Raw genomic sequence first — 20503 nt, 5'->3', positions numbered from 1 at the left:
CATGGCGCACAGCACTGCCTTCTTTTTTTTACTGCATGCCACTAGTAAAAAAAAAAAAAGAAAAAAATAAATAAGCTTGCCGTGCCTTTTTATTGTAACCACCCCATCACCTCCTACAAACAGATCTGTGTGGGTACATGAGACCCTAAAAAAAGAGGGTGGATCACGAGGAGTACCACCAGTTGGTCCAGGAGCTTCTCCTCCATGGTGGATGTCTCCAGGCATATTTTAGGATGACTCAGGGGCAGTTTGACAACCTGCTGTCTATCATCGGGCCGTATAGCTCTGGGTATCCAGCAACCACTACCACCAGTTTCTCCTCCATTCTTTATCAACTGTAAACTTGTTGCCGTGACCACCACAGAAGGCCCGCCTCTCAAATTAACCGATTGGACAATAGGAAAAAACATGACGTTAAAAAAGGGATGACGTGGGGCACTTTTCTGTTCTGAGTTGACGTTTTTTCAATACAAGGAGTTCAGAGCGCCCTGGCAAAAACACCAGGTGCCCAGAGTGCAGAAACACGAGGCGTGTCGCAACGTAAAACAGCGAGTAAAAAGCTTCATTCTCATAAGAAACAATCGCAAAAAGCTGCATCCAGCTGCTAAAACGCTTTCTGTGTGATCAGGGCCTAAAGTTGCTCTCCTATTCCAGCAGGTGCAGGAGACATCAGTCAAGGTATTAAAATGTTAGAACATCAAATTAAAATATTACTCTCAATTTCTAAAAATATTTTGATCACCAAACACCTACAATCAACATGAGGTTTCCCCTTTTTTGTCAATTTCTCTCGTTGATTCCCGTTCCCGTCAAAACACTCAGCCATTTGAAAGGAGCTGGTGTCACCTCTGATCAGCAACACTAACTATGGAGACAACATTTCGCCAGGCTGATGATGACGCTGCCCTTCCTGACGACAGGTTAGCTACAGCCTTTAGATACTGAGAGAAACATACACTATAAACCACTGATGAGGTGATGCTCTCTGTCCTCTGCCCTGCGCTGAGATGGGCCGGTTCACGCTGCCACAACTTTTTCCTGCAACACACTAAAACGTTTTCCTTTGGTCTGAACTGGGCTTCAGATTATCAGCATCTGCTCAGACTGCTTCTCCCTCGATCTGTCCTGTACCTCCTATAGTTTTTCTTTAACAATTGATTGTCAGCTTCACTTTGCATTCTTGTACGTTGTGTATGGCCTGATGCGAGCTTACTCAAGAGGCGGCTCTTCTTCTGGTTTCTCCTCGTCAATCTCATGGCTGCAGTGATTAGTAGGAGCCACGTCTAGAGGCTCTAGAGGCTCTGCAGGTTTCTCAGCTGGCACCGGCGCTTCATCAATGGCCTGAGCAGGAGAATCGTCTGCCATCGACTCCTCACCAGCAGAGGACTGGAGGAGGTCGACAGAAGAATGGAGAGGAGGGTCTTCAGCTGGGACAGAGGGCTCAGCAGGAGGCTCTAAAGACTCTACAGGGAGAGACACGGGGGGACTGGGGCTATCACCGGGCTCACACAGAGAGCCGGACGGGTCTGTGGACTCTGTGAGTAGGTGAGATGGTTCAGCTGGTGGGACGCCTGAATTGGACATGTCGGTGGAAGCGAGAGCGCAGGTGAGGTCCATGGCTGCCTGGGAGCTCAGCTCGTGTGTCTGGCTGTCTGCTGATGATGAAAGCAGCACACTGTCCTCCAGCTCCTCTGCACAACAACAGGAAATGCAAACATTCAGACTGTGTCCTCTTCAGCCAAATCAGTACATGATACAGTTTTTTTGTTACAGCTTAGAGGGTAAGTTTGGTATTTTTCAACCTGGACCATATTTTCCATGTTTTGCATTTCAGTTATTGATGGGAAATTGGTCCAGTATTGAGAGAGAGCACTGCATCTGGCAGTGGTAAAACAGGATGCAATGTAACCACTCAGGGCATTTGTGCCTCATCAATTTACATTTTTGTCACTGACAGGCTCAGATTATTATTCCAAGTGTCTGACAACGTGACGGACAGGATCCCTACAGAGATAGACCTTTTTTTAAAGAGTAAGATCCTTTCCGTTCAATCTGAAATCACTGTTGCCAAACCCACCAGACTCCATTTAAATAAACAGTAATTTTATTATCATAAGACACACTTCAATCAAAGTTGACAGAAACAAAATAAAACACTCAAAAGTCATCTTGGTTCATCTTCCCACTCTTCCAACAATCACCAACTCTGGTTTGGTTGAAATAAACCCTTAATTCACCCAGTTAGATGTGAAAACATGCTGTCTCTATATACACTAAAATTACTGTTTATTTAAATGGAGTCTGGTGGGTTTGGCGAAAGCAATTTCTGGGCTGTTTCTGGTTGAACAAAAAGGATCTTACTCTTTCACAAAAAGGTTTGTCTCTGTAGGGATCCTTTCCATAATGTTCTCAGGACACTTCAAATAACAAACCCTAACTAACTAACCTTCAATCAATATTCACTGACCCATCTCTTTGGGACAACTATATTCGTCCCACAGCAAGGAAATGCAAATGCTGTCCTCACTCACCAACACCAGAGATGTCACCCTCCTTCTCCTCATGCATGGCCAGTGCAGTGTTGGTCATGTCGATGGACGACATGGACAGATCCAGTCTGTCCATCAAATCTGCAGGATCGGGATTTATCACTGCCACTTCAGAGTCTGAGAAACCTGGAAAAACACACACAACACACTCACTCAGAAGATTTTTATGAGCACAATGAGACGCCAGGGAGACAACTCTTTCATGTCAGATATGAGCATCCTCTAAAACCACTGCAGAGCTGAACTAACCGGGGTCCATGACCCTCTGGATGGGTGGAGGCAGAGAAGATTCCTGGAGGGTGACCTGCTCCAGGTCTAACAAGTCCTCACTTGGACTTGAAGGTGCCATCAAAGGTGCCTGAAAGCAGGTAACAGAAATACAGCTACTAATAACAGTTTGATCTCATGCAGCGCCATCAGAAAATCAGTGTGGTTGTTCAGGAAAACAAAAACAATATCCACACAGATTTCTGACTGTTATTGTATCTGATACAGAACAAGTCAGACTATATGTACATTAACAGTGAAACAATTAGTTGACTGATTTGATTAAACATTTTTTGTTATCCATAGTTATTTAAGCAATCTATCTCGCAAACATGCCAAACATTTGTTGATTTCATCTTCTAAGATGTGATTTTTAACCATTTTCTGACATCATATAGACTGAACAAAAGTATAAACAACACTTTTGTTTTTGCTTTCATTTTCCATGAGCTGAAATAAAAGATCTTAGACTTTTTCTATCCACACAAAAGGCTTAGCTCTCTCAAATTTTGTTCACAAATTTCATCACAACAGATCAGTCAACAGTGACTAAATGTGGTACATGTGGATTCAGATTTACCTCCATGTATCCATGAGTTGGCAGCTCCGGAAGCTCCAGAGAGGGTTCCTCCACAGGAACAGGGGTGGGTGGCTTTGGCGTCATTACATCGGGATGTGCCGGGATTCGGTGCAAGTAGCCATAACCAATGCCACAACCCAAACTAAGAGCAAACATTTGTAAATGCTTCAAGAACATTTAAAACAATTCATACATTTTAGAATAATACCGCATAATCTGGAAAAGCCTCGCTGTGAATGAACAGCCAGCTGAGTTTGTGTACTGTTATAGTGATCTGAATAAACTTCATACAGGAGACCATAAACAATCTGCATCACTTCTCTCCTCATAAAGGATTTAACTCCAGTGAAAAGTAATTTATAGTATCTAAAGACAAAAAAGGTGTACTGCAGTAATTCTGTAGTAAGCCCCCCCTGAATAACTCATGTATCTATGTACTGTCAGATACCTGCCCTCTCCGCCCCACGCTCCGTTTGGCGTGACCACCACCTCTCTGCAGGCGTCTGTCTGTGTGTTGTACACCAGCAGCTTCAGCGGCTTCCCTTCATGGGCCTCAATCAGCGAGAAGAAGTCTTCTGACTGGAAATCAGTGACTCAGAGTTAACCTCAACTCAGCTTTCAAACATTTGTTAAAGAGATACAGCGACACAGTGAAGCATTACATGAACATCTCACATCTTGCAACACTTGATCTGCTCCGACGATGTAGTCGCTGTGTGGCTGGAGCTCTGCCAGTGCAGCAGGTGAACTGGGTTCCACATCCTACAGGACAGGGACAAGCGTTAACAAACTGAAGATGAAGCTTTGAAGCTCAAATCAGAGTTAGCTCAGTCAATTTGGTTTTCTTAGTTGTTAATGATGGAGCTCACCAGAACGTGCCAGACGTTCTCATTGGCTCCTTGGTAGCTGCAGAAGCGAACGCTGGCACCCAGCAGGCCCTGTCCTCCCCACATGTTACTGGGCACCACCTCCAGCTCCCGGACTCTCGTGGTTTTAGTGCTGTACACCTCCATCTTCACCGCTCTCTCCATGTTGGCTTTCAGAAGCTCCTTCAGCAGGTCATTCTCCTCATTCTGGTCAACAGTAGCAGAAGGAGTCACAACAGTAGGAGTAGGAGGTAACTTTGGTACCTATGAGGTGTTCTTTCTCGATTTTGTGCCTCCTCGCCTCCACTCTTCTCCATCCTACTGCCTGAGACCTAGAAATTGATTTCAGCGCACCACCTTGAAGGAAGTCTAATTTCAAAAATGCATGTCAAGGAGAGAGGAGTGAGGAGGCTTGCTAGAGGAGCTATCAGCAAGGATGCACAGGTGTGTCCTTTTCAGCACCTCTGATGTAAAAATGACAGGTTAATAGGGATGTTAATGATTAACTGTTAATCAAGAAAATCAAGAATATTTTTAGTTCTGCATGTCGGTCTATAGGACAATTTTGCTGCACTGCACACCAACTGGGTCAGGTGGGAGCTGACCCGACAGTGTTGCTATTGAAACATGCGTCCCCCTCCAGCTTCCCCAGGTCTTCACAGTGAGGACGTAGCTCAATTTTGACTGTCAAACCCCTTTTATAATTGTTGACTATGTTATCGAAGGTGGGAGGGACTAAGGTGTGAGGAGAGGTGGCGGGGAAAGGAATCGAGGATGTAAAAACTGAGAACTGAGTCTGTGCACTCTGTTTATGACCAACCAGTCAGTGACTACTGAATTAACTTCTGACAACAGCACAAGCAATAAACTTACAAGTCTTTTGTTGTCCAGGGACAGAATGAAGTCAAAGAAGGGCTGCAGTCCGGCCATTTCTGCAGGGGAATTCGGCTGCACCTGCCAAAACCAACACAAGCATTTTAATATTTTAAAAACTTTGAGGTTTGAAAGTTGAAAGTGAAAAAACAAAATCCTGGAATCATAAAACGCCTTGGTTTTTCTCTCCTCTCATGCATGCAGGAGTGCAGAACTAAATGTTTCTTACTGGATCTGGTTTGTGCACATGGTTTATTTTTTAGCAAAATTTTAAAGAAGACATGTATAGGGTTGCAACGGTGTGAGATTTTCACAGTGCGATAACCATCTCAGAAAATATCACAGTTTCACTGTATCACAGTATTAGAAAATGTATAATATCATCAGTCAGAATAACTCTTAAAGAAATGAAAACAGAAGGATTATTTTTGGTTGAACGGACATTTTATGATTATAAATGAAACTTGAAACCATTTTGTTAATGGACGTGTGTGCATAAAGTCTCCCTTTAGAAAATGACTAAAATGAAGGGGATATTCTCCGTCCAGTTGCTCTTTTTTTGTGTGTTAATATCAATAATAAGCATTATAATACATGGTGTGATAAGAGTCAACTTTTATATCACAGTATACCTTGAAACCGTCATATCACTGCAACCCTAGACCTTAATCGTGCATGATGTGTTTAGGGATTGTCATACATTTGAAAATATGAAGACAATTTCTGTTTTTACAGTTTCTGTCGATAATAAACGGCGTAATTTTGCAGAATTTTAAGTAAAACATGCTTTCAAATCCCCAAACAACAATTTGGGGTTCAAAGGGTACTTCATTAAAATAAACATAACCATTTAGACTAGGGGCGGGAATCAACAGAGGAGCCACGATACCGTATTATCACAATACTTAAGTTACAATACAATAATATTGCGATTTTAAACATGCTGAATATTTTATTATTACCTTTAATATTACCTTTTTTCAACTGTAAATTGACTAACTGTATGTCGATGATTATATCATTCTAGTTGGCTACCTAACATTTAATTTGTGTTTGTCATACTAATAATTTATACAATAAAATATCAATACTTGGCAATGTGTGATGGTACAATGTTGCCACACAAAAATTGCGACACTATGCTGTATCGATTTTTCCCCTAGCCCTAATTTAAAGTTATATGTCCCTCCTCAAGTGCCTGCCCAGTGCTTAATAAATTATTTGACATGCCTCCCCAGTTTTACACCAACCCCTGCCCCCTCATAAATAAGGAAAAGTCCCTTAGCAACATCCACCACTGGCTAAAAGCTTGGCATGTTTTCATCAATCGATTTCACAGTTCAGTTAACCGACCGATCATGCAGCACTAATGTGACATTAATGTATATTTAATGTATTATTTTGCCTAAAAAGATTTAGGTGAGGCCATTCATTGGAGGCTAATAAAAATCAATCTTCTATTATTCATCATCCTGTTGTAAACCATTAGCTATATTAGTCAAAGCTAATATTTAGCTACAGTGCTAATATTAACGACTACGATAAAAAATAATTCATGTTGTTACTGTAACAGCTCGATGAACTGTTGGAGGACTTTCTTTAAAACCAGTTAAACGCCTGAATTCAAGCTTATTTATTACATAAAAACACAAACAGTAAACAGATGATTATGTTGTATTGTGTCAACTTTTAACAACAAAGGTAAACAGTGCCAACTCGTCGGGTTTCACCGCAGAGTCTGCAGCAGCTAGCTAACTGTTAGCATACAGTAGCATCACGATAAGCTGCAGCACACGCTGTACAAATTCAAAACAAGCTCAATAACTGAAGTCTTACGCCGTGCACGTGGTATCCATACGTCCCTCCTTCGGATACCTCTGAACTCTGTGATAAACCCATGTCTGTCAGGAACTTTCAAATACGAGCTAATTTCATCAGAAAATAACAACTGTGTGAGAATTATTACGGTTCACAGTCCGCGGCCATCTTGTCTGCAGGCCATAACAATCGAGCACCGCTGGTATCGAACAGACACAGGCGCACACATTGCGCATGTGCACACACACCAGTACTTCTTTCAGTGGGTACGTCCCAAGTCCGTTAAAATGACTGCTAACCACCTTACCTAGCCACCTTACCTAGCCACCTTACCTAACTGTTTAGTCCCTCCCACTTCGGAAAACATGCAAGGAGTCGGGAGTTAGGAGTTAGCAGTATAAAATAAGAGACTTGGGACGTACCCACTGTTCTAAAACACAGGGCTGCTTCAGCGGTAACATTATATAATGGAGTTGTGTTAATGAGGTCACTAACATGACCTCTGTGGTAACATATTTATTTAATTATAAAGTAATGATGTAATGATGCAAAGACCTTAAACGTGATATTTTCTGAACCATGGCAGGTTTATTAGTGGCAGTAAATTAATACCAACCAGGAGAAACAACCCTTAGACACTTTGACATTACACAGCAGTTAATTCAGTGAACATAAAGACATTTATGCCAATGTCATTTTGAGATGTAGATTTATAAGACTAGGTCCAGGGTACTGGTGCTGTGTATTAGGACTGCAACAATTAGTTGATGAATCAATTAGTTGAACGACAGAAAATTACGACTATTTTGATAAATGTTTATTTTTTTAAAGCATCAAACTAAAAATCATTCTCTGGTTGCATCTATCCAAAATGAGGATTTGTTGCTTTTCTTTGTTTTGTTTTCTTTTATATAATAATATGATAAAATAATATTTATTTGTATACCACTTCAATAAAAAAAGGTTGCAAAGTGCTTCACAAAGTGCATAGAAATAAAAAACAAAAGTTACAAACCACAAAAGTAGAAATCAGGCATTAAAAGGGAAAGCTTTCCTATAAAAATATGATTTAGGTAATTTTTGTGATATAAAACTAAATATATTTAAATTTGTGGACTGTTGGTTGGACAAAACAAGACATCACTTTAGGTTCTAGGGAAATGTGATGGACATTTTTATTATTTTTGTCATATTCTAGACTCACAACTCATCAATTTATTGAGAAAATAATCATCAGATTCATCAGTAATGAATATAAACATACTTGCAGCCCTACTGTGTATGCTGGCTCACTGGCATGGTGTATTGGAACACTTAAAGGAACCGACTCTTCATCAATGTGATTAGTTTCACCTGTGCTTGTCCTGCAATGAAGTCAACATGTCTGACTATTTGCAAACCACTGGACTGAGTTAGATAGTTGAGATTGTACTGAATTAATTAGTGTTATAGTTCTTCTTCTTGGCTTTGCACTATAAGAATCATGAAAAACAACAGTGAATGTAAATCCCATGAACATCATTATCATCGTTATTGCTCCTACACCATCACGCGTAGTGGGGCTGAATAGAAAAATACCACTCAATAAATCAATCTGAAGTCAGTGAATAAATAAATAAAAATGTTTTATTTTATCAATCCAATACAGAAATATTTTAAACATATTGTTAGGCATAAACAGGATGATCCACAATCAGCCAGACAGTTATTAAAAAATAATTAACAACCCAAAAATTGTTGAAAATAGAGACAGGTTATTTTTTTATCACTGCATGTGTCAAAGTGTATTTTCCTGTTTATGACATGACCAGCTGCCCACGACACATGGATATTTTTTTTGATATCCGGAGCAGTATGTGCCCTATCAAAATCATCTGTGTGGCCATGATGTAAGAAATTAAATAAAATATCAGAGATCATTATATAGGTTCAAGAAATAATAATAATAATAATAATAACAGACATATATTAATTACTCAAGTGTGGTTTCTCTGAAACAAAGGCAAAATAATTTTTAGGCAATAGAAAAAATATCCAGCGAGGAAAAAATATTTTATCAACCATTTTTTTGTACATCGAAATATTCTTACAAATACATAAAAGCAGTGCTTTATACAGCTAAATCTCTTACACAGTTTCTTTGTGTCACTAGTAACAGGAGCGAGTGGATCGATACCAAAATATCAGTACAGATATTAAGATTTTATTATAAGGATTGATTGTAGTGGCAATGGGATCGTTTTCGAAAAAAGTGTCCATGCAAACAATGTTTCGTTGTCGTGAACACATCTAGTGTATGAGCTCTTTAATTCTCCACTGCTGTAGTCATGCTGTGTGCACACACATGTTGCACTCTGACTAGTTTAACCAGTAACACTTAATTTGAATAGTCCGCCTACAGATAGTTCATAGAGTATCTGTAATAGTTCAATAGCTTATTAGTTGACATTCAACAATTTAACTGTCTCACTTTGTTCTGTAGATGTTTAACAGATTATCTATGTGACGATTCATTACCATATTCTCAGAATAATTTAGTTGATCTGGAACTTTTGAATAGTTCAAGTTGAAACTCAAGTTGAGTCTTGAAGTCCTGAAGTGGACAGGACCTGGTGGAGGCCTTCAGTGACTGGAGCAATAAGGACTGCCTCCTCCTGAACACCACCAAGACTAAGGAGATGGTGGGGGACTTCAGAAGATCAAAGCCACCCTGCCAGCTGGTCTGCATAATGGTGGAGGCCACTGAGGTACCTGTAAATTCCTGGGTGTGCTCCTGGACAGCAGGCTCGACTGGTCTGCGAATATGTATGCTCTGTACAAGAAGGGGCAGAGCCACCTCTTCTTCCCCAGGAGGCTCAGATCTTTTTGTTTATCAGATGTTTATCAGACTGTGGTGGCGAGCGCCCACCATGAGAGCTGCTGGATACCTGAATTTCTCAGAGAGGATGAATAAAGTATCTTTCAACACACACTGCTCTTCCCTACATGAACGTACATAAGCTGCTTTTGATAATTCAAAGCTTAAGTATCGATTATGGCAACTCTGGCCCTTGGTATCGGATCAAAATCAAACTGTGTGGTATCGCCCACCCCTGACTAGACTGCCTTGACTCAGCTATGAAAGCTGGGTGTCGCTGACTGTGTAACCCTGCTCTGGGCTCGGCTCAGTCAGGCCGATCAGAGACTCCAGGAGGTAGGTGCTCGACTCGTACTGTGGCAAGTTAACTGAACTCAACAGCTGCAGTTGGCAAAAGCTGTCCGTTTGTCTGTGCGCTTTGAACGAGCTGTGCAGAGGTCCAGAGGTGTAGTCGCTGTCGAAGAACTCCAGGTCGGAGTCAGAGGACAGACTCAGGTCCATGTACCTGCCTGAGAAATAGTCCACAGTGGGGGAAGGAGTTTTGGGGAAGCCCTCAAGAGAGTCATCGTCGAAGAAGTCTGTGGCTTGGTTTGCGTTCTCGTCGAGGTAATCTGTCCTGCTCATGTTGTCTGTGAACATGTTGGCTGTCAGTGGTCCCGTACTGCCCGCAGGTGTGCTGTGAGTGGCAGAGCAGCGGCTGTGCTGCTTCAGTGGTTCTTCTGTGTGCCGCAGCTGGCTGCACACAGAGTAGTTATTATCTTCAGAGTCACAGATGCTGAGGGCACGAGACAACCCTCCATGAACATCAGGGAGGTTCTGACTCCCATTAATAAGGCATCCTGCTGCGTCAGAGTCAGAGGAGGAGCAGGAGGAGTCGGTCATGTCGCTGCTGCAGCTGTTCTCCTCCACTACCATCCGCTCCGAGCTGAAATGAAAAGTAGGCGTGGCGGGCATGGTGAGAGGAAGATCGTCCTCCTCCATGGTAAACCCAAAGGGGCAGCTCTTATCCTGTGCACTCTGCACCGGATGAGCCTCATCCTGGTCCACGTAATCTTCAAGGTCCTCTGGAAGTCCCGTCTGGTCCTCGCGGCTCAGTGTTTCATCTTGCAGTCGTCTCTCCAGTTCCAGTTTCATGATGGTGTGGATGTAATGAGTCTGCACGCGTCTGGGGTTGAACTCGATGCGTCCCTGAGTGTTTCCACAACCGTCCTTCGTGCAGCCACATGGGAAGTTGAAGCGGTCCACCTGTTGTGTAAAAGACAGGAGAGAATCAGCGCTGTGGGTACTGAAATACGATGAACAGGCCATCGCACTTTCACGCACATTGGGGGTACAGGCAGGATGTCATTGACACAACTTAATGGGAAAAGCCTGATACCTCTTCAGGTATGAACTCTTATCCAGCATGTGAACTTCAGGTCAGACTGAGCTACGTAAAGTGAAATTACAACAACTTCCTATGTTATGGGGAAACGTGGAAAATGACCACCAAGCCAGGGCAATGCCATTTGACGAAAGCTGGCTATCTTCACAAAAAAGCATCATCAAGGTCTTAAGACTTTACAAAACAAATCTGAGGTAGTTCTGTCCAGTTTGCTCGGAAGAGTACATCAATGTATAAAACAAGTCATTTCCCTGTAAGTCTCGTACCTGGCACTTGATTCCTGCCAGACTGCACGCGCAGGTCTCTGGCTCACAGAAGCCTTGGCAGTCACATCCACAGGCCTCTCTGGAGAGACGCAGGGCGTGAAGCTGCCTCTTCTCCTCCCTGTCGATGCGTTTCACCCCTGCTGCCTGGAGGAGAGCCTGCCGCTGTTTGGAGGAGTACGGCTGAAGGAAACCTCCCTCCTCCAGCTCAGCATCACTGATATGGATGTCAGCGTCTTCATCTGGGATCTGATCCACCTTCAGCGTGTCTGCGTCTCTTTGGTCAATGGCCCCACTGGTGATTAACTGTGACCCACACAACAGATAGAGTAAGAAGACCGCCATGTAGCAAGCAATGCAAACTAATGTAGAGGTGAAGCTCACTCACTTTGTGTTTCAGTGCCTCGAGCCTCTCTTTTCTCCGTCTTTCTCTGAGCCTCTCTGTGCGCCTGTGCCGTCGCTCCAGGGCATGCTCCGCCACTGTGTATCTCTGAAGGGTGCTGTGCCTCTGCATCATGCCCAGGGTGGCACCTCCACGACTGGGCACGCTGGTGAAGCCCTGGCAGCGTGGGAAACTGAACACCGTCACTTGGTCAAAGCGCACGTTGCTCTGTGCACCTGCAAGCCTGGGCCTCTTCAGGATGGAGCGAACTGGTGGTGCTACAAAGAGACATCAGAGTTTAGTTTTAAAGTGAGTGTCCGGAGCTTTAACAAGAAGAACCGTTACTATGAAGACATGAGCATATCTGTCAGAGCACTGTCAATGTACGTCCACTAAAACTTTTTTTTTTGCCACTGACAGGCTCAGGCTCAGGAGTTTGGCATCAAAGCTCTTTTCATTCAACCCTGTTTGGAAAGTTAAAATCAGAGTTTCTTCCTGTGGGGTTTGGTGTATCTTAAGAAAACCCTGCTCCTAAGGAAAAAAAAGATTATTTGACTGTAATCCTAATGTAACTAATGATTCCTTCATACTTGATAAATACATTCCCTGAGCTTTGGCACAAACTTTTTCTTCTGCAGGTCTCTGAGTGGCCACAAGGTGACACACTACAGGTGGCTTGGCTCAGTAGTTCAACATACATGTGGAGAGGAAATACCAAGCAAACGGTCTAATGCAGCAGAGGACAGATCAACAGTAAAGACAAGTAAACCAGGGCCTAACTGCTGGACTGTGGAGGTTTAGACTCTATCTGACAGTTTAGTCTTAGATGTCCATCAGGTCACTGTTTAGTTCAACAGTTTGGCTTCAACAACTTGTCCAACCTTCACACATAGCTGAGGCTGAAAAGTCAGTAAACAACTGAGACCAGCTGACTAAGCTCATCTCAGCTGCTGTCTGTCTGAAAAGCTCCACACTGGGGCACTGTTTGCACCAACACTCAATTTGTGACCAAACAGAATAACAAGCCTGCAGCTGTTACACATAAGGTTTTAGACCACACACCGATAACTGCAGAATATCCTGTCAATGAGAGCTCCCCGTGCAGCTCTGCCATATCTTAATAAGGCCATTTAATACGGCTTGTTTAAAGGGACCTTGCTATTCAAATTGATTCCACAACACCCTATTGCTCAGGCAAATGATCTTCCACCCAACCGGACGGACCGTCCAGAGGCCAGTCATTCACTCTGCATTATCTAGAACAGCGTTTTCATATCAGTGCTGCTGCAGCCTGATAAGAGACACTCCTATAAAACACCGATGGGGAAAGAACCAGATAAGGTGGAGGTTTGCATTATTTGAAGGTGGGGGGAAAAAAAGCACAGTGACCGTTAGTTTGGAGACTTACTGGGTAAACTGGCGGGCGAGGAAGGACTGTGAGGAGTGAAATCCTGGTCGTCAGAGGGGCCACTCTCCCCGTCTGACTCCCACTCGGAGGAGGAGGAGAGGGAGGACGGAGGAGAGGAGGAGTAGCAGGGATTGTCATCCACCTCTGCGAACTTTCTCTTCAGGATGTCTTTCATGGTTTGGCTGTGGTGGTTCATATACATTCTGCATGAACACAAAGAAAAACTGGTTTAAATATTCATCACGCTGTGTGGTGCTAAATGCACAGATCGATTCTCCAAGAGACAGAAAACAAGTCGTGCACTGTGTGGCTTTATGCAAAGAGCTCGCTCATTTCAGCACTCCAAAGCCAACGAGATGTTATGTAAATCAATGAATTAATGATCGAGTAACAATTCACTAACATGGCAATAATGACCCGTTTCCTCTTCTGTGTGAGAGACCAAATGTACACAGTCAAATGATCTTGTGAGAACCTGAGGAATGAAAGGTCTTTCCTGTTGAGAGCTGCTGGTTGAGCCGGTTTCAGGGCACCAGTTTGTTTAGGCTAATTACATCTCGATGGTGATTATCTTACAAACCGATGTTTCACAAGTGCACACAGACGAGCTGAAATCCTACGTTTGCTCGCAAGCAGCTGAGAACTTGAGAGAGTTTTTCCCTCTCTTTCCCCTGCAGGGTAATTAACATTCCAGTGATTCCTAAAGTTTTTTTTGTGAAGACTACGTGGAAATGGACCATCCAATGGCTGCATGCCGAGGACTGGGGGGTGTAATGGTTCAAGTGGCTGCTATTTTTGGATGTGAACATGGAAAATAAGTCCAAACACGAGTAATTTCAGGGTTACAAACCTTAGCAGGGCTGTACAAAGCTGCTGAGTAGAAGAGAAAATCTGAGCAGAAAAGCTGGTCCTACATGGTCTGTTACACAAGTTCCACTTCCAGTGTGTGTATAGAAGCTGTCAAGTAAGTTTTGGACACAATGGGAGCCTGTGAGTGTTTAGTTAAAGGCTTCAACAAATGATCATTTTTAAACAGAGTCACATTTTCTCGATTAATCGGCTTGGTGCATCAAACAATGGCAGTTCTTGACCATTTCAAATGGGGGGAGCCAGGCTGGGGCCACATGTGATTTAAGGGTTACCAAATATATTAAAGGGATAGTTTGGATTTTTAGAACTAGGGTTGTATGGGGGACTTGTCCATAGACAGTGTATTACACACAGCAGATGTCAGTCAACACGCCCCCAGTTTGGAGAAGCGGGCCGGAGTGTGGATATGGAAGCTAAGCAATGTACTGCTGTGGACGGGGGCCAGCAGCAAAACATATTTTAGCCACCTAAAAAAATCATTAACAGTCTAAGTGTACGCTATATTGAGAGTATTTTCACTGCTTTACCTTTAAGTCAGACAGCGGTTAATGGCTTCAGTTCCCCATCTATGTGCTCGTCAAAGCCACTAGACTCCATTGAGAAAAACAGTAACTTTAGCTCGCTGATCTTGGGAGCTGCTGGTCCACTGCTGCTTCGATGAGTTTGGGTTATTGTGTGACTTCAGCGAATCTGAACTGACCCATTTAAATGCCAAAGTCACACAATAACTCAAACAAAACAATTCTTCAAAGCAGCAGTAGATCAGCAGCTCCTGTGTTCAGCAGTGTTAAATCACTGTTTTTCTCAATGGAGTCTGGCTTTGAAGAGAGCGACACAACAGCTTCAGTTCCCCATTGGAAATTGCTGTCTCATGACATGGTAAAACACTAAAAATTCCGAAATATAGCGTACATGCACACTGATATTGATTTTTTTGGTGGCTAAAATATATTCTGCTGCTGCCCCTGTCCACAGAAGTACATTGCTTAGCTTCTGTGTCAGTACTCCTGCCTGCTTCTCCAAAATGGGGGTGTGTCAACTGAGATCAACTGTAGGTAATACACTGACTATGGATAAGTACCTTATATAACCCAATTTCACTAGATTGGAAATATACCTTTAAGCACAGCTGTTACATACCACCACCACTCCCACAGGTTTGCGTCCCCAAATGATAATGATACACATATGACAACATACACAAGAATACAGGAGTGGGAATCACCAAAGCCCCCATGATATTATCACAATACTTAAGTCACGATATAATATTATTGTAGTTTTACACATGTTGTGATATGCTGAGTACTGCGATAACATATATTAGGATATACTGGAATTTTTTTACCTACGGAAAAATGTATGAATGAATTCTAGCAGGCTTCCAAAAGTTTAATTTGTAGAATTAGTTATTTACATAATAAAAAATTGATATTTGGCGTCTGGGTATTAATGCAACATTGCCACACTCACAATCACAGCCAATGAATAATTAAAATTACCTTCTTTTGGGGATAAATGTAGGGTGAAAAATGTCTGAAAATATTCACCACAATTAACAGAGACAGAGGAGGGGTCCAGGTTTAATATTACAGGGGCACTGGTTCCTCCTTGCCCCCCCCCCCCAGAACCATGAAGTGCCACAAAATACTGAAGTCCACATCAAAATTTCCCTAAAGCCATATCTAAATGTCTCGTTCTGTCTGAACAACAATCCAAAACTCCAAAGTATTCTGTTTAATATAATGGAAGTCTAAGAAAATCTGCGAATATTCACATTCTGAGAAATAAACATTCACTTATCAAACTCTTTTTAGGCAGTCAGAGCAGTTTGACCTCAAGATGCTTTAAACTGACAGTAATACAAGCAGCTGACCAGGATTTAGACTGATCCCTCAAGTCCCAGAGGGAAAGGAAGGGAAGGGAAGGGAAGCGTACAGCACGAGCCACTATAAACAGTCCAGCGTGTGTGTTTGAGACAGAGTACATTAGGTGAAACAGTGACATTGCCGCTGGACTCTGCAATTGCTTCACTCATTCTGAGACCACGAGAACAGGGACTTCTGATTGTTTGTAGTAAGGAAATAGTTAAATTAGTGAGGCTGTCTGTGTGTGTGTGTGTGTGTGTGTGTGTGTGTGTGTGTGTGTGTGTGTGTGTGTGTGAGTGTGTGCGCACTTGGAGTGAGCAACTTCCTGGATCCATCAGCGAATGAGAGGTGAAACCAGAGACCACTTCTTGTGCCATTACAACGCTGTGCTGCAGAGGCAGTTAGGTTAAAAGGGATTTAGCTCTGCATGGCTGTTTAATACTCCTGAAAAATTAAATAACAGTGTTTCAAATTAATGCTGCGTCGCAGTATCATTACAGCTGCTTCTCGTCCCCATTATATCACATTTACTCCTTTATGTCTGACAGAGTGGAGAGACTTTACTGTACATGTGGATGTGGGTATCCACTGAGAGCAATCAATAATTTAAAGGTTCAAAGCAGCAGAAGCACAGAGTGCACATGGGCGTTAGGGTGAAACAGGAGGGGAGACTGTATTAAAGGCACAGTTCACTCCAAAATAGAAAATGCACACTTTCCCTTTTACCTTTAGAGCTCAATCAATCTAGATTGTTTCGGTGTGAGATATTAGCTGTAGAGATGTCTGCCTTCTCTAAAATATAATAAAACTGGATGGCACTTGACTTGTGGTGCTCAAAGTGCCAACAAATTATTTCAACATCAATGTCTCTTTCCAGAAATCATGACCCAGTTTCTCAAGATAATCCACAGACCTTGATGTGAGCATTTTCATGTAGGAACTATTTTCTTTCTACCAAACTACACCTGCCAAATGTATCACTGCGCAGAGGGTGGAGTGCATCCATTGCTAGCTAAGCTAGCACCACTGAGCTAACTAACTTTACAGCTCAGCCGAAAAAGAAACCAAAAGCCTTTACATCTTGCACAGTCTTGAGCAGGAGCCTCTCATCCATGAGTAGATGCACTATTTTCTGCTTTCGAAAGAAGCGAACAGCGGGCTCACAGGTGAAAGTCCCTGGTTTGTTGGACCCGTCGACCTCCATTCTCACCCTTCCAATAGGAACTTCCAGCTCCCTATAATACACTGTTATCAGCAGTGTTTCAAACAGACATGGCGTTATAAACTGCGTCCGGCAGCGTATCATACCACTACAAAAGGTGCCCTTTTATGTTGGTGTCTAACGCCAAAATCATAAGCTCTTATTACACTGCCTCTTCAAGGCGGCAATTTTACGGCGTTAGTCACCTCGCCATGCTGTGTAAAAGGTACAATTCTGGAATGGGGGAACAGAGTTAGAGTTGTCTCGCCTTTAGGCCCGCAGTGGAGGCAGAAATAGCGCCGAAACGATGTAAGACACAGGTGCGATATTTTGATGACGTGTTATGCATGCAATCCACCACCAGGAGATTCAAAAAGTAGCTGTTAGCAGTTAGCAGCTAACTCAAAGATGAAGCACAGCGGTGGAAAATGTCTGCAAATTGGGAAAACAGTGAGGTCCAGGAGCTCCTTACCCTCTGAGCAGAGGATGAGATCAGCTGCCATATAACAGATGACGCATTTATGTTACATGTCAAACCCGTGATGCCTCTTTTGCCTCCGTGATGCCGACATGCCGTCGCTGTTTCTGTGTAAAAATGCAAAGGCGGCGTAAATACGGGACTTTGTAGCGGCTCTATAGTGCGATCTCTGTGTGAAAAAGGCTACTGAAAAAGTGGCGGTATTTGATCACTTGGGAACCTCAAACCTAGTGCCATCTAGTTCCATTATATTGGAGAGAAGGCAGATATCTGTACAGCCCATATCGACAACACTCGGCAACTCACACCAAAAAGATCTGGATCGATAAACAGTGCTAAAGGGAACAGAAAAAATATGCAGTTTTGATGTTGGGGTGAACTGTCCCTTTAATGTACTTAAGTAGTTTCACAGTGACACTATAGGATAAAAAAACTACCATGACGCACAACAAGTCCACAACACTTTCACTATTGTGTTCACACACTCTTTAAATCCCTACAGCAATGTTGCTCGGATGTCACACCGAGTTCTCACTGGAGCAGTTTCAGGAGTCGTTTCCTGTTTGGCATTATAACAGTCATTAGGCAGCTGACCTCTTCACCTCTCACGGAGACACACGGCGATCATGTCAGCTATGATGGCAACACTGTCTCCCACCCTGTCCTGTCCTGTCCTGTCCGTACAGCACGAACACCAGCAGTCCCATTTAAACCTGAGCAAACTTCCTCTGCTGCCTCACAGCAGCTCAGACACACAGAGAGGAGTCCAAGCCGCTGTGAGAGGAAGTTTTTATGGTTTTCATGAAACACAGTAAAATTAACAGCAACAATCCAAAAATGTCACTAATGGGCTCATTATTACACATAAACATGACAAGACCTAATAAACACAAAATACAAAATGCTCCCCAGGAGTAACTGACCCAAACCCTATGAGAGTAACACAGTGACTCTACTCACCAAGAAGTGAAATGCAGCATAATAATTTCAGAAAAAAATGGCTGGATTTGACTCGAAGTTATGGGTCTTGTCCTCGGTCCAGCCAGCTGAGCATTATGTGTCCCTGTGTGTTTATGTGAAGCCTCACTGTGCTGTAGTACCAGTGTGAACATGAGAGGACTGGCTGGGAGCAACCAAAGACACGACGGTTAGCAGCAAGATAGTTAACCCCCAAGGAGTCGCCGTGGAGCGTGCGCATGCGTACAACTGTCAGGACGGCTAGTAACTCCATTTTTTGTGTCGAAAAAGTCAAATAGAAACAGTATTATGTGTATTATGAACGACTATATTATGTACATGATGAAAGCCCACCTCATGAAACAAAACGGACGCGTTTACTAGTTGAACACAACACAACGACACTCAAAACTAGCTAGCTAGCTAAAACCCATACCGTTAAAACGTCGTTCGGTCTCAAATCAGTTAAAAACATTAATTAAAGCAAAATAATCAAAAGTAATAAACACCAACGTTCAACTTCATGTCTCAGTTTTTAAAATATCTGGCTACTTACTTACTTACTTACTGCTAACAGCGCTTCAGTCAAACAAAACCGGAAGTCATTGTGGGAGGGAACTATCCTGCTTCACACAGTTGATCTCTGCGGCTCCCCTGACTGTGTTGACGCAGACGGTGACACACTCAGAGGCAGGAGACGCTCTGAGCTGTCACTGCTGCCCACAGACTCCCTGTCTGCTGTGCTCACACTGTGCTGTTACAACCACTGATGTGGTGGTCAATAAATAACCCATAAACCTACAGCTGGTGATTATCAGAACGCAGTCAGGCAATACTGTACACGTGTTAGGACACTGGGTTACCTTGGATCATTTCCTTATTTTATCCATTAAAGTAAAAGTGATATGGTGATGGTAGACAAAATAATGGGAATACTCTACAACACAATAGGTGAAGCTCATATTATCCAGCTTTTGATGAGACTGAGTTTTTTTCTCACAGAATCAGTGACCTCTTTTAAATCACTTCTTAAAGACATAGTCTGGATTTTTTTGAAGTGGGGTTGTATGCCCCCTTTCCCCTTTCAGCTTGTTAGTATCAGACCTTTTTCCTGTTGACCTTTTAGGTCACAGCCGAAACAAGTTAACAACAGTTAGCTGGTGGACAACAGATGCAGATTTCGCCACGTTGGTACCGGCTTCTTCTTCTGTTACCCCTTTTAATGCTATTCGATTTCCAGGTCAAGGCCCGGGGTGGAAACTGTGGAGCATGCTCAGAGGACCTCTGCCAGTTTGGGTCTGATTGACTGTATACATGGAAGAGGAATTCGACTCCCAATCGCATTATCTAGGTGTGTTAGTCCGACTTTGAGAAATTTGATTTAGTACAATTTCAGCCAGACTAACATGTTTATGTATTTTAAAAGTCTAGTTTTACTCAGACTAACTCGATAAATCGATTTCCCTAATATCATGTCAATGTACTGAGGGTATTTTGTACAGCAGATGTCAGTTGGTATGCCCCGAGTTTGGAGAATAAGGCTGGAGTCTGTCATGGAGGAAAAGCAATGTACTGCTGTGGACTAGGTCAGCAACTAAACTTACTTTGGCCACCTTAAAAAATCAATATCAGTTTAAGTGTACATTCTACTAAGATTATTTTCACTGCTTTACCTTGAAGTCAGACAGGGAAGCCATTAACAGCTTCAGTTCCCCATTTATGCTCTCGTCAAAGCCACCAGACTCCATTGAGAAAAACAGTAATTTTAGCTCACTGAACACAGGAGCTGCTGGTCCACTGCTGCTTCAATCAGTTAGTTATTTTGTGTTACTGTGTGACTCTGGTGAATCCAAACTAATCCTTTTAAATGCCAAAGTCACAC

The 20503-nt window shown here is 42.8% G+C and overlaps 2 protein-coding genes across 2 annotated transcripts; both read right to left on the bottom strand.

The window, feature by feature from the left end:
• Positions 1-46: 46 nt before the first annotated feature.
• On the bottom strand, positions 47-7173 carry gorasp1a (golgi reassembly stacking protein 1a). The gene is made up of 9 exons (XM_049597676.1): positions 6972-7173; positions 5136-5216; positions 4266-4469; positions 4072-4158; positions 3845-3975; positions 3397-3538; positions 2799-2907; positions 2532-2675; positions 47-1691 (listed from the first exon to the last, which is right to left on the bottom strand). Exons 1-9 carry the CDS (start codon positions 7032-7034, stop codon positions 1210-1212), a joined length of 1443 nt encoding a protein of 480 aa, XP_049453633.1. The 5' UTR covers positions 7035-7173; the 3' UTR covers positions 47-1209.
• Positions 7174-8561: 1388 nt separating this feature from the next.
• Positions 8562-18789, bottom strand: LOC125902360 (cysteine/serine-rich nuclear protein 2-like). The gene is made up of 5 exons (XM_049598631.1): positions 18625-18789; positions 13248-13450; positions 11846-12117; positions 11461-11763; positions 8562-11055 (listed from the first exon to the last, which is right to left on the bottom strand). The coding sequence occupies exons 2-5, from the start codon at positions 13447-13449 to the stop codon at positions 10069-10071; spliced, it is 1764 nt and encodes a 587-aa protein (XP_049454588.1). The 5' UTR covers position 13450; positions 18625-18789; the 3' UTR covers positions 8562-10068.
• Between the last annotated feature and the right edge of the window lie 1714 nt (positions 18790-20503).

The sequence above is a fragment of the Epinephelus fuscoguttatus genome, linkage group LG15 (genome assembly GCF_011397635.1).
Source record: "Epinephelus fuscoguttatus linkage group LG15, E.fuscoguttatus.final_Chr_v1".
NCBI lineage: Eukaryota > Metazoa > Chordata > Actinopteri > Perciformes > Serranidae > Epinephelus > Epinephelus fuscoguttatus.
This window is presented reverse-complemented; position numbering and strand designations above follow the sequence as displayed.

What these genes read in the sequence shown, in the direction of transcription:
- gorasp1a (XM_049597676.1), bottom strand. Translation starts at nt 7,034, where the DNA reads ATGGGTTTATCACAGAGTTCAGAGGTATCCGAAGGAGGGACGTATGGA. An exon ending in ATGGATACCACGTGCACGGC is followed by an intron (nt 5,217 to 6,971) that starts GTAAGACTTCAG and finishes TGGTTTTGGCAG; the next exon opens with GTGCAGCCGAATTCCCCTGC. An exon ending in CAACTCATGGATACATGGAG is followed by an intron (nt 2,908 to 3,396) that starts GTAAATCTGAAT and finishes ACCTGCTTTCAG; the next exon opens with GCACCTTTGATGGCACCTTC.
- LOC125902360 (XM_049598631.1), bottom strand. Translation starts at nt 13,449, where the DNA reads ATGTATATGAACCACCACAGCCAAACCATGAAAGACATCCTGAAGAGA. An exon ending in CTCGCCCGCCAGTTTACCCA is followed by an intron (nt 12,118 to 13,247) that starts GTAAGTCTCCAA and finishes GTCTCTTTGTAG; the next exon opens with CACCACCAGTTCGCTCCATC. An exon ending in TGGCAGGAATCAAGTGCCAG is followed by an intron (nt 11,056 to 11,460) that starts GTACGAGACTTA and finishes TTTACACAACAG; the next exon opens with GTGGACCGCTTCAACTTCCC.